Consider the following 13,257-nt stretch of genomic DNA (forward strand, 5'->3'; position numbering starts at 1 on the left):
TCCTTCATCCAAACATCATTAGATGCCTCTTGCCATTTTTCCAATGAGATACCCTTCAAATTTAATAGCACTGCTTTGCCCTTTTCTCCTCCCTCAAACAGTTCACTTTAACAAATTCTTCTCAGCTTAGCTTGATCCAATAGAAACAGCTCCTTGGCAGATGAAGCTGCCTTCTAGATAAGAGCTGCAAAACAACTCAATGGGAGTAAACAAAGATAGGGAGAAAGTGACAAGATGCAAAAGATTTCCTGCAATTCTATACATTGTGTACAATCTAGCTCCAAAACTAAAACTTATGTTTTATACGCTCTAACAGACCACTTAAAACTACAAAGTAAACATCAGCTAAAAAAAAAAAAGTAGAAGAAAAAAAAGTCTGGCAAGCATTCTCAAAAGCAATGAGATTTTTTTAAAAGAAATAAATAGAAAAACAGATTTGTATTTTGTTACCCATTCTCTATTAATTACACTAAGCCAGCACTTTCTACTCTTGGATCTAACTTCCAAGTCTTGTTCTGCATTAAACATTATATTTGAGACACTAAGCTTATGATATCTGTTTGGTACCTACATCTGCTGGCATGAATCTCAACAAAACAGAAGCTATTTTTTGATTAACCCACTGACCTGAGCATTTAAGCTATGGTTAAACTTCAAGGCAAACACTTGAGAAAATAAACACAGTCCCTACAAAACACCATATGAGAACTCAGTCTGTATGCTCCAACCACTTCCCTTAACTGTAAAAGCACTGATAAAAGCACACCACTGAATTACAACATATTTGTAAACCTTACTTCTTCAAGAAGAAGAAATAAATGTTGTCTCACACGTGTTGCGTTTAACTGAATATCATATCTAACAAAAAAGCTTCCAATGATTTAACAAAAGAACATTCTGGAGAGTTATCACAGAGGTGATACCGCAGCATGTAGTCTTTAAACAATGCTTTACCATAACTCTCCCAGTATTTAGTAACAGGCAAATATCACTGTTCTCACTTAACCAGTAGATAAATCATGACAGAGGGGGGCTTTGGATTCAGACAAGTTATTTAAAGTAAAGAACACAAGAGCAGCTATGCAAGAACACTAAATGCCAATTTTGCTCAGTTCTTCCCTCGGAGACAATAATAGATGCTTAAGAAAAGAACATGAAAAACAAGACAAGGGTAGAACAATCCTTCACATCATCTTTTCTCCGCTTTCTGTAGTGAGTAGTTTAAGCAGATCAAGTCAAAGGTTTTGTCTCCAAGATCATTCTGTTTTTCATAGCCCAGAAGGAGGGTATTTTGCCCTCAATCCGTCTACACCATTTTTGAACCTAGTAAAACTTTCACATTCAAGAATTCATTGACAAATTATTTTGTGGTTATACATTATGTAAAGATAATTGCCTTTGTTTTAAAGCTGCTATATGATAACACAAGACGTAGGAAGACTGGAATGAGAAAAGAAACTGAATAATCACACTGTAACTCTTTACTCCATTCTTTCTGAAATTTCCATGTTTTCCAAGCTCCAAAGATCTGTCCTAGCTACCTTCCCTCACAAAGAGGTAGAACCAGTAAAGAATCTACACCTCAAGCCACTATCCTACTTAATCCAAGTTTCAGTAACCAAATCTGCAGTTTAAAAGCTAACCACAAGTAACTGTTCCTATTTAATTTCATGGGGAAAAAAAATAAATTTTACCTTTCACTCCCTGGTGTGGTAATTCTGTAAAAACGATGCCTCAAGTGATGTTTGTCCCCGTGATAGCAAACTGTGCACAAGTCATAATTTGTGCATTCAGCACATTTCCATCGGATGCCAATGATGGGTTGCTGTCGACAAGTATCACACATAGTTCCATCATGCTTGATACCTGTGGGGACAAAAAGAACAAAACTTAACTTTGCCACATCACAACATAGATTTCTGTTGTGCACTGCTATAATTTGAAACCATATAGTAAAAAGTTAACAATAAGGAAAGGCTGCTAGTCATACCCTATCAGGCTATACGACTGAGGCGTAAATATAATGGACTTTGCCTCATATGTCCAGTTCTCAGTCTGTTCCTGAAAAGTTGTATCTTTTCTCAGCTCAAAGAGCTCCAAAGAGCTTTTTCTCAGGAGCTGAGAAAAGCTATGTTTGGTTTTTTCTATGTATACAAATCAGAGAAAGAGAATGAGAAATCCTTTAACTACAAGTTAAAGGGTCAGAAATGTGTATATCAAAATATACAGACAATTTGGAATTTATCTCTGGATTAAGACTATCAACAGATGTTATACCATGAAGGCCACTCTGTTCAGCTGTTCATGACAGTTTGAAAATCATTGGTTTGATTTACACATTTTGTACAGTGGAAAAGGTAAGTGCTTACCTCTATTCTTTTTTATATAGGAAAAAATTAAGCTCTCTTGGATAGATACCATAAACTTCATGAAAATTTGTTACCTCTTTTGAAGCATTTTACTGCTTTATATGTTGGTATTTTTGAAAAGAATGGGGCAGAGACAGACCAGATGTAACCCATCAGCATGTGCTCTGCCCAGCCTTCCACAAAAACTGAGTTGTCAAGACTTACTCCTACAGCTTTGTCAAGCTACAGCAGAGTGGAAGTGATCAGTCACAGTTTCCATCCATGCATCCTGAATACCATGAACAGCCACAAGTTTATATAAAAAAATAAAAATTCTGCTGCTGTTTGGAAAAAGTTGAGCAATAGAAGGGAGAAGCACTGGCATTCAGTCTGTAGCACAAGATAAAAATGAGCGCTAAAAGGTTGGAGTAACACAGATTTTTCCCAGTCATTCAACTTCAAAAAAACCAGCCAAAAAACAACATCACTCTCGAATTATTGAGGAAGAACAGGTTTTGTCCCCTCCAGAAGGGATGCTTTTAGAAATGACTGCCAAATTCACTATAAACCTATTAGGGACTTCTGTCCAACAGCTGAGCCATCCACAGTGAAGAAAAAGCAACAGTTGGAGAGGCAAAACTGAAGGAAATGCCTTCTTGTCTGATCATTTCACAGAATCATGTAATAGCTCAGTTGGAAGTAATTTCTGGAGATTGTCTACTCCAACCACTACTGCTCAAAGCAAGGTAAACTAGAGTTGGCTGCCCAGGACCACATCCAGTCAGGTTTTGAGCACCTCCAAGAATGCAGACTCCACAACACAGCCTGTTCCAGTGTTCAATCATCCCTATAGCAAAAATGTTTCTTCTTATGCTTAAGTGAAAATTCCTGTATTTCAATTTGTGCCCATTGCTTCTTGTCCTGTCACTTGACATCACTGAAAAGAGCCTGCCTCCATTCGCTTTACAGCCTCTATCAGGTATTTATACTCTTAGGATCCTCCTGAGCCTTCTCTTCTCCAGACTAAATACCACCAGTTCCCTCAGCCTCTCCTCATACCAGATGCCTTAAGATCCCTTCAAACACATTTGCAGCCCTTCACTTGACACACTCAGTATGTCCACCTCTCTCTCGCACTCGGGAGTCCAGAACTGGACCCAGTACTCCAGGTGTGGCCTCACTAGCACTGAGTAGAGGGGAAGGATCACCTCCCTTAACCTGCTGGCAATGCTCCTAATGCAGCCCAGGATACCACTGGCCTTCATTGCCACAAGGGCACATTGCTGGCTCACGGTCACTGTCCGTTGGGACCCCCAGATCCTTTCCTGAATAGCTGTTTTCCAGGCAGTTGTCCCCAGCTTGTACTGGTGCAGAGGTTAATCCTCCTCAGGTGCAGGGTTCAGCCATTCCCTTTATTACATGAGAATCCTGCTGGCCCATTTCTTTAGCCTGTCAAGGTCCCTCTGAATGCCAGCAAAATCATCTTGTGTTCATTTCTCTTAAAGAGGGCTTCTCACTCCACCCTCTTCAGCCCTGATTATAAATTTAGGAAGATTTCTGGCCTCACAATTAAAAAATTTTCTGATGCATGAACACTGGAATAAATATTTAGGTAAGGCTGGAAAAGGCAACACATTTGGAGCAAAGACTGCACATAGCACCACAAAGATCTGAGCAGCTCTTCAGGGCAGTCAAAGATAGCCTTCAGTGACAACAAAAACCCTGAAACTGCTGATGTTATACCAAGTGATCACTGTAATTCCTGGTGCGGTTCATGACTAAGGTGGCATCCATACTTCGACCACAAAGTCTGTGCTGAAATTCTGAAGGTCTGTCAAAGACAAGTCCTATAACCCACAATGTTATTTGCCAACTCCAACTGCTAGACAACACACCTTGTATACCATAATCGTTCTTTTTAACTAGCTTTCTATATTTAAAAAGTATTTGCTGCCTGGTAACAACAACTAAAAAGGCTATTTTTCTACAGAACAAGAACTTGGAAAACACCCATACATTTTCTCCCCCCACACAACTCTGTCAATGACCTTCTTCCCAACACGGTGGGTTAACATCAAGCAGAACGCTAGCTATCTTGTTATGCGTACTGAGACTTTGATGTCTGGTATCTGTTGATTATCTGTAACAATAAGATAGAATTAGCTATGATCTCACAGTAACTGTCTCACTGCTATGAATTGTATTGAACCATTTCACTGGTTTTTTGGTTGTCTTCAAGAGCAGGTACATTAAAGGGACTCCAATAACCAGTTAAGTGTTTTGCTGCCTTGCTTAAAAAGTCTAACTAGTTATGGTGCTTAGGGTTGAGGGATGGTATTTTTTTAAAAAAAAAAAAAGATTGCTAAATTGGCATTTCACATAGAAACAGAGAACTTGCACATCTTTGGATTTTTTTTTAACAGTTGCTGAACTTCAGGGAAGAGTTTGCCAAGGATCACATTTATTCTGGATGTAGAAGGACCAAGGAATCGAGTGCTGCAGGATTCTTCAATTTGTTCAAACAGCAGGAAAATGGGCAAAAGAGAGGTATAATCAGGAGTCATATAATACAGAACTAGGTCATCTCACAGCAAACTCAAATAAAAACTAAACATTTCTAGCCAGTGAGGAAAAAGCTGCTGTGGAATAACTCAGAGAAACTTCCTTAGAAAGAAGAAAAAAACATACAAAGATATTTGACTCAAAAGTCACTTTACTGACTATAGCATCTGGGACTTAAAAGACAACAGTGCATATCTGAAGCCTCTGATCAAGAGAGTCACATCTCTATCTCACAGATCCCTACACACCACCCTAAGAGATATACAGCCTTTCTTCATCCGTTCCCTGAAACACGATTCCAGCAGCAACACCCACTTCAGCGCATGCCTCACCTGACCATGCTGCTCCATTCTTTAATGGAAAGAATGCCAGAGCTGAGCTGTAAACTGGATCAAGAAACATACCCAGCTGGAAAACAGCCAGGAGGAAAAATATTCAACTGGATTGGTTTCCCAATCCCATTCTTTGTGGTGCTGTACGACACTGCTGGCACAACAAACAAAGCATTGCAGGGCAGGAGCAGGCAAGTAATCCTGTTACAGAATTTTTAACCACTGCACTAGAGATCTGGAGGGAGAAGTAGAATTGTATGCCTCTGGTAACAGTGAACTAAGTTTTAATTTCATCTGCTAAAAAAAAAAAAAAGCAAAACAAGGTGTACTACTGGGTCACAAAATGTGATAGCTAAACTCTTATTCATGTTCATAACACAAACAAAATGAACTATTTAAATCAATATTAAGTCTTAAAGAAGGTTGAAAGAATTTTTTTTTTCCTAAATTGAAGTAGATATTATAGGTACACAAGTGTGGTGGGTTGACCTTGGCTGGCTGCCAGATGCCCACCCAGCCATGCTCTCATTCTCTCTCAACAGGATAGGGAGTGAAAATGAAAAAGCTTGCAGGTCAAGATAAAGTGAGATCATCTACCAATTACCATCACAGGCAAAGCAGGCTTGGGGAAAATTAAATTTATAGCCCACTAAAAAAGAGGATGCTGAGAAAGATAAAAACTAAAACACCTCCTCCCTATACTCCCCCTTCTTCCAAGATGCAACTTTACTCCTTCTTTCCCAACTCTTCTATCTCTCTACTTCTCCCCAGGGGAGATAATCATAGAATCATTTCTGTTGGAAAAGACTCTTAAGATCATTGAGTCCAACCATTAACCTAACACTACCAAATACACCACTGAATCACATCCCTAAGTGCCACATCTACAAGTCTTTTAAATACCTGCAGGGATGGTAACTCAATCACTTCCCTGAGCAGCCGATTCCAGTGCCTGACAACCGTTTCTGTGAAGAAATTTCAGCGAAGTTGTGGACTGACCATAGCCCCCTCCCCCCCATTCCTCAATAGCTACTCACACTTTTCCCTGCCCCAGCATTAGTCCTCTCCACAGGCTGCAATCCTTCAGGAAAACACTGCTCAAGCGTGGGCACTCCATGGGCTGCAGCTTCCTTCAGGGCATGTCCACCTGCTCCAGCACGGGGTCCCCCACTAGCTGCAGCATGGATACCTCCTCCATCGTGGCCCTCCACTGGCTGTAAGGGGACAGCCTACATCACCGTGGTCTCCATCTACTCACCAAAATTCAGTCCTGAGGACCTGATGGTGGCACACATTTATGGGGAGGGAAGGAGACATTATTTCTAATGTTTCAGACTAGCTCTGCTCTAGCCCAGTGAACTGAATGCTTATCAGCTTTGAGATCCTATCTTTCAACTTATTTTCACCAAAAAGTAAACCAATGTGTGCTCCAAAACCACCTCATGATGTAAACTGTGGCACACTACACAGGGAAAACCAGGAGACTGGGTCAAGTGTAGGCTCTGGAGACAAATTGAAATCCTGACGCAAATGCAACCTGTATCTGTCACACAAACCACTTCTGCTCTTCAAAAGGAAGACTGTTTAAGAAAGGTTGAGAAACACAAACTTTACAAAGTTTGTATTAGGAAAGCTTGCCTTAATTAAACCACTGGAATACATTAAAGTGCCACAAAAACTTCAGAATTCAAACATCAGCCCTGCAGCTGGCTAGCTGTGAACCAGAAGAGCACTTTACCTCAAAAATGAGATAATGCAAAAATGAAACCTCTAAAGATTCTCAAGATTTCCTACAAGCAAGCTATTTCAAAACGAAGCAGATTTTGTATCATCCTCCATAGTATACTGAAAAAACAAAAGAAACCAGGTAATGAGAATGGTACTTTCACCATGCTCAATTACTTTTAAATAGCTGCCATTTCCTAATGTCCCTCCAACCTTAGTACACCATAAAATCCAGTATTCCTGATCTCCACTCGTTATTAGTATTTTTACTATTTGCATTTCATATTAGTTTCCTACCTTTATGTCTCTGCCATGGTCATTTTCACTTCTCTCATCTATTCCCAAATCTTCCCTGGATTACCTAGCCCACCATCCCTCGGTCACCACTCATTTATACATCAATTTTACAGCCTTTGCCTACAAGTTTTTAAAACCCATGCTCACTCTTAAAGCTGTGAAAGGAAATAGAAGCAGTGTTGCTCAAATTGCTATTTGAATTTGTTAAGAATCTCTCTTTTGTGCTAAAGTTAATTAGGTGGCAATATACAGCTGTCCAATAAAAGAATGTTTTAACAGTACAGTAAGATGTACAAGAGATATCAATACCACTCACTCTTAAGCACAGCTTAAGTCAATAGTGATTTCAATTACTTCTCAGAATCAACAAAATCTGGTTTCTAATGGACTTGCTATTCTCTACAGAACTCTAATAAGTCAAAATTCTTTCATATCATATGACAATACTACATCAGGCAAGGGATACCATAAACTACTTAGAAAACCAATTCATTTACACCCCAATTTAAAAAGCAATAGCAATGTTTTGTTTTTCCCATTCTTTCACTCCAGATAATTTTTACACTATGGCCAGATTCCAGGCAAACTGAAAAGAAAGAATTTTTACAGATTAACCAGATTCTGAAAAATTGTGTGAAAACTCAAATCGGTGTCCCCACAAACATTATTCATCTATTAAATACTCTGTTTGGCAGCAGCCAGCTGACCAATTATTACAGACAAGAGATGCCCAACTTGCCAACGCATATGTCCTATCTGGTAAGGGTATCACAAGATACATGAGGAGGGAGACGATTATTGTGTAGGAGACATGGGGGAAGGGCAGGAAGAACAAAGGACATGTTTATTAAAAAAAACAGGCTTCCCAAGTACCACTGCTCATGAAGCTATTAGATTTTTTTACTTGTGAGGGGTTCTCTAAGTATTTACAAATAGCCACTAAAAAAAATCTTGACTATTTGCCTTAAATTACACTTGATGTGCTAAAAGTAAGAACAAATAAACAAATACATAGGATAAATCATCTGAGGTGGTCTACCTTTTAAAATGTTCTGACATGTATGACTTCATGATGACCTATGCAACTCTTCAGTTTACAGAAAATTATTAATATTAATAGGGAAAGCCACTCAGATCGTCAACAGATAACACCTACATTTTCAGTATTAGCACAATACAACACACAGAGCTTTCCACACGGCACAGATGCTCGCTCTAGCTGCAGGATAATTCCATGTCAAGATTCCATTTCCTAACTCCAGCCCCTCCACCTCCCCTTATTCAAACACAATTGGGTAAATATTTTCAGCAGGAAAATAACATTGTTACTTTGAACCAACCATATATATAAAAGAGGAAATGGATGACAAATGAATTTTAGCCTAAGCTTTGTAGAAAGCAAATCTTCAGAAAGAGAATAAACACAGAAAGTTTCTGTAATGATCATGAGTATTATGTTAACAGTCGGGACTGCCCTCTACAAACATGCTACTGTACAGCCTTTACCTCTGGCAAAAGGCTGCCTTCCCTTCTAAATATAAAGCTTGGGTTTATATACTTTTAACTTCTGTTCAGCAACTCAGAAAACTGCTCCTTTCTGTTTTTTTTTTCCACAATACTACCAGAAAAAGGGGACTCTCAAGACTCCTAGATGCAGGCACAAAGCTACTTTACAGAAAGACCATGATTTATCTGCATGTAATCAGGCAACCACACTGCACTGCTCATATATTGCATCCCACCACTTACTCCATTTAGAAGGCCACTATGCAGGACCTAACTCAAGTTTCCTTTCTTCTAACTTAGTTTCTTTTCTTCTAATTTAGTTTCTTTTCATTCTTTGTTTACTAATCCCTCTCAATCGCTCTGTCTTGCTTAAAGAAATGCTGGCCAAAGTACATATGATCACCAGTGGGCACCTAATGCAGCTAGCCTGGTAGACATAACTGAAAAACAAAACTTCGTATCACCAATCATTCATTACCCAGATGACTACATCTGAAGCAAAGAGCTTACAAGAGATACTTCATGTAAATCATGGATGAGTTTTTATTTTAAAGACCACCATCCAAAAATCTTAGTAATGGAATTTAAGTTTTAGGAAAAGTTAACGTAGTCTCACAATGCTGGTAATAGCCTACAACCATTAAAATACAAGAACAGTACATCATTAAGTCTATGAAGCATTGTTCTGGCATCAAAGGGAAAGCATATACATATATATATATGCACATACATGTATCCAACGCAGGTAGGTTGTTTTTTTTTTTTAATAGAATGAACTTCAAACATTACTTCTATAACACAATGGGTTCCTGATGCATCACTCCTGTTTCTGGCTGCACAGGCCTCAAACTCATCAAAGCAGCAACTCTGGCTGCAAGCACTACTTTTAAGGGCTTATAGCAAGTCTGGTTTTGAATACCTAATAAAAAGAACTCCTAGCAATAAATAATTTAATTTTGCTTTCTACTGCTGTACTTTTATATTTATTCTCACTATAAACTTACAGTCATGTTATGACTGTAAATTTATGAATCAGAGACATTTTCTTCATTTTGAGCCATGATTTTACACTGTGCCAAGTATCATCAAACCAAAAAATACTCCATATTTTATAATATTTCCTTGCTCAACAGCATCATTATTAATACTACCATTAGAAACTCCTGTCACCTAATCCCACTTTTCCTGTAACTATTTGTATCTAAATTATCTAAATGTCCCTAGAGATAGTATCAAATTATCACCCAAAGTCAGAGTCCTTTATTCTAAACAACGGATAATCAATACCATGGAGAAAAATAAGTAATTGCAAAAAGGTGGAAAAGTGAAGGCGGGAAGCAATTTGCCCGGGAATACAAAGTAAATCAGTAAACCCAGGATTTCACTCCAAATTGACAGCATCCTAATTCCATGAATGTTGCCCTTTTGCTGCTACTACTTTACAGATTTTTACTCTTCCTACCTTCAGGGAACCATGACCTCAAAAGTAACTCCCTCTAGCAAAAAGCAACCCTGGCTAGTTCTATGGAGCAGTTCTGTGAGGATGATGCACACATTGGCCAAAAACCTCAGGAAGAGAAATTTCATTTTGCAAAGCCTGAAAACAGCAATGATTATGAATTTTTCCCACAGCAATATACATAGTCCTACCTGAAACAGAAATTAAAATTCTAATACAAAAGAATAAACATAACTGAAAATTAGAAGGAATAAAGCAGCAAAAAAAACCCACCCCAAAAAACCCAAGGAATTAAAACTGAGTATTGCTTCCAGATGCAGTTAACAGGATACCGTCAGCTTGCAAATACATCAAGCAGAGCTAGAATAATGAGCATTCAAGGCTTATATTCAACACTTATGTATACACTTCAATCTTAAGCAGAAGTAGTCTCACTGGTTTCTACAGGACATCAAATGCAGGTAAAGTTTCAAAGCATAAACATCTGCAAGACAAGGATTGACAACCTGAAAGACTACTCTTAACTTCTTGTTCCAAGGTCCATTTCAAAAAGCTTTTCAGCTCATTTTAATGGCATCTACCCTCCAAAACAACAACAAAAAACCAGCCATGAAGTCAGGGGAGAGGAAGGTACCCAGACATAGAAAAAATAAATTCATCTCAAAGGCTCACAATGCAATGTGCGGTGGTTGGGTTTCTTCCTTAGCAAGATTTTCTTAATTAATTAGAGCAAATTCCATCATGGTGTCTCTTCAGAAGTCTGTTAGCTTCAACCCACTGCTATTTTCCTTTCTGTAACACTACACATAGGTGGCTCAAAGATGGTCTCTCCATCATATTCTAAATGAAAGACACATTACAAAACCAGTACATCTAAGTACGCCAACAAATCGGTCCGATCACCTCGTTATTGAGGCAATCCTGCCCAGCCCCAAATCAACTCACTATGTTTCTGATGAAACTAAACAATGTATTTTTCTTTGTGAATTTTCGCTGTAAAAACAGGTGCTAAAACAAACACTTCCCTGCAGCGTTTGCAACACTAACACTGCCGCATAATGTCAGTGCAGATCTAAACCCATTGTCCAAACTGACTGAATTTAAAGCATAAATATCAAGCAGTCAAGTAATTACAAGAATGAACGAATGCATTTTTTTTCCAACACCTTCACTATTTTATAGCAGGTCTGGCAATACAGATAAAAGGCAACGTGCAGATTACCAGACAAAACGGTATTTCAACCACTTAATCTTTATCAAAAAAGGTGCTACACCTCTTTTCTGCAATCCCTCAAAAACGTGACTCAGAATGACTGTCACCATTTTACAAAACAGCTCTGAAATATAATTCAAGGGGGGGGGATAAAAACCAAAACAAAACCTTGAGGTACCATCCTCTCGGCTCCCTCCCTCCACTGACACCCCCACCCCAGCACACCGGGAGCCTGCTCTCTACGGCAGATCACTTTTGCTTTGTCTACCCCAATTTAAAAGTCCCAGGACAACTTCTCCCTCTCCCCACGGCCACACGCTACATATTTATTCTAAGTTAGCTTGTATATATACATATGCACGCGCACGTACGGACACCCACGCGCAACCCTACGAAGGGAGGGGGGAGGATGGTTGACTTTCCCCCCCAAAACCGAGAGGAAAAGGCGCACCCCGAAAAGGGAAAGGAGGGGAACAATCCGCCCCCAGGGACGGGCCCCCGACCCTCACCCCGCTGCGGGGACCCTGGGGTGCTGCCCCTCGCACCCACCACAGCCCCGAGGGGGTCGTGTGGGCTCGCCCCTTCCCCCCCACCCCGCCCCCGGCCGCCGCTCACCGGTGGGCGCGCTGTCGAGGATGCGGAGGTCGTAGGCCCCGGAGCAGCGGTAGTTGGCGGCGGTGCCGTTGTCCCACACCACGACCACCTCCTCAGGGCTCTCGAAGCTGCGGACGGTGCCCACATGGCCCTCGCCGCCATCCTGCTTCCCCCACTTCCAATCCGGGCCCCGGACCACCCGGGCCCCGACTCCCTCCACCATCACCCGGTTGTTCCGCGAGCTGCTCATCCCGGCGACGCCCCGCGGGCCCGGGCCCCGGGGCGGCTGGAGGGGCCGCGCAGCCCGCAGGCGGCGAAGGGGGACCTCGATGGGGACGGCCGCCTGGGGCGCGGGGAGGGAGGACGCGGGCCGCGGGTGACGGCGCGGCGACGGAGGGAGGGGGGCGGGGGGGAAAGGGGCAATCCTGGCGCGACGGTGAGCGGCGGAGGGAGGGAGGGCGGGACCCTTCCGAGGGGCCGGGGGACGCGACCAGGGCGGCGGGAGTCTCCGGCCCACTCCTCCTTGCTTCCTTCCTTCCCACCTTCCTAGGCACCCCTCCCCCGCGGCCCCCCCCGGCCCGCGGCGCCCGCCCGCGCCCCACAGCCCCAAGCCACCGCCGGCCCCGCGCGCCCGCCGCTACATCCGGGAACTACGGCGGCGGCAGCACCACGGCGACCGGCGGTGGCGCCCAGCGCCCGCCTCCCCGCCCTGCGCGTGCGCGCGGCCCCGGCGCCTCCGCGCAGCCGCAGCGCAGCGCGGCCCAGACGAGGCGGGGCTCGAGCGCCCCCTGCGGGGCCGCGGTGGGCTCTGACCGGCGCTCCGAGGCCGCCACCCCCCCGCCCTCCAGAACCCGTGGCGGGCCTTTGCCGGTGGGAATGGGAGGCAGCAGAGGAGAGAACAGGGATCTGTTGATGTATTTACCCCTGCCGGCAGACCTGCCCGCGGCTCCCGCAAGTCGCCAGCTTGGCGGTTCCCTCTGCGGGCGCCGTTGAGTCCCCCGAGGGCAGCGGCCCCGCCCTGCCCCGCCCCGCCCGGCGCTGAGGTGATTTTGGCGGCAGCAGCAGGGAGAGCGCTCCTACGGCCGCCCTCCGCGGAGCCGGCCTTCCCAAATCAAATTGTTTCGGTTAAGTCTTGCCCGGCGTAGCCTAGGTAAACTTGTAGTGTGTTTTCCCCGTTTTTTAGTTACTTCTGTGCCCTGAAATCCTTTTTTTTTTTTTTTT

General features: G+C 42.6%; 1 protein-coding gene across 6 annotated transcripts in view; it reads right to left on the reverse strand.

Moving 5' to 3' along the window:
* Positions 1 to 12,714, reverse strand: part of MIB1 (MIB E3 ubiquitin protein ligase 1) — an 82,519-nt gene extending 69,805 nt beyond the window's left edge. For 2 of the 6 annotated variants that reach the window (XR_012622864.1, XM_074820951.1), the window contains exons 1-2: positions 12,058 to 12,714; positions 1,695 to 1,866 (exon numbers count right to left, since the gene is read on the reverse strand). Coding sequence is in view for 5 of the 6 variants with exons in the window: in XM_074820951.1 (XP_074677052.1) it covers positions 1,695 to 1,866; positions 12,058 to 12,286 (401 nt within the window). In the remaining variant the exon portion in view is untranslated. Of the gene's footprint in view, positions 1 to 1,694; positions 1,867 to 6,279; positions 6,521 to 12,057 lie in introns of all 6 variants that reach the window. The other 4 variants (XM_074820958.1, XM_074820941.1, XM_074820972.1 and 1 more) reach the window with 3 other exon arrangements.
* Positions 12,715 to 13,257: the final 543 nt, after the last annotated feature.

This window comes from Strix aluco, chromosome 1 (assembly GCF_031877795.1).
Source record: "Strix aluco isolate bStrAlu1 chromosome 1, bStrAlu1.hap1, whole genome shotgun sequence".
Taxonomy (NCBI): domain Eukaryota; kingdom Metazoa; phylum Chordata; class Aves; order Strigiformes; family Strigidae; genus Strix; species Strix aluco.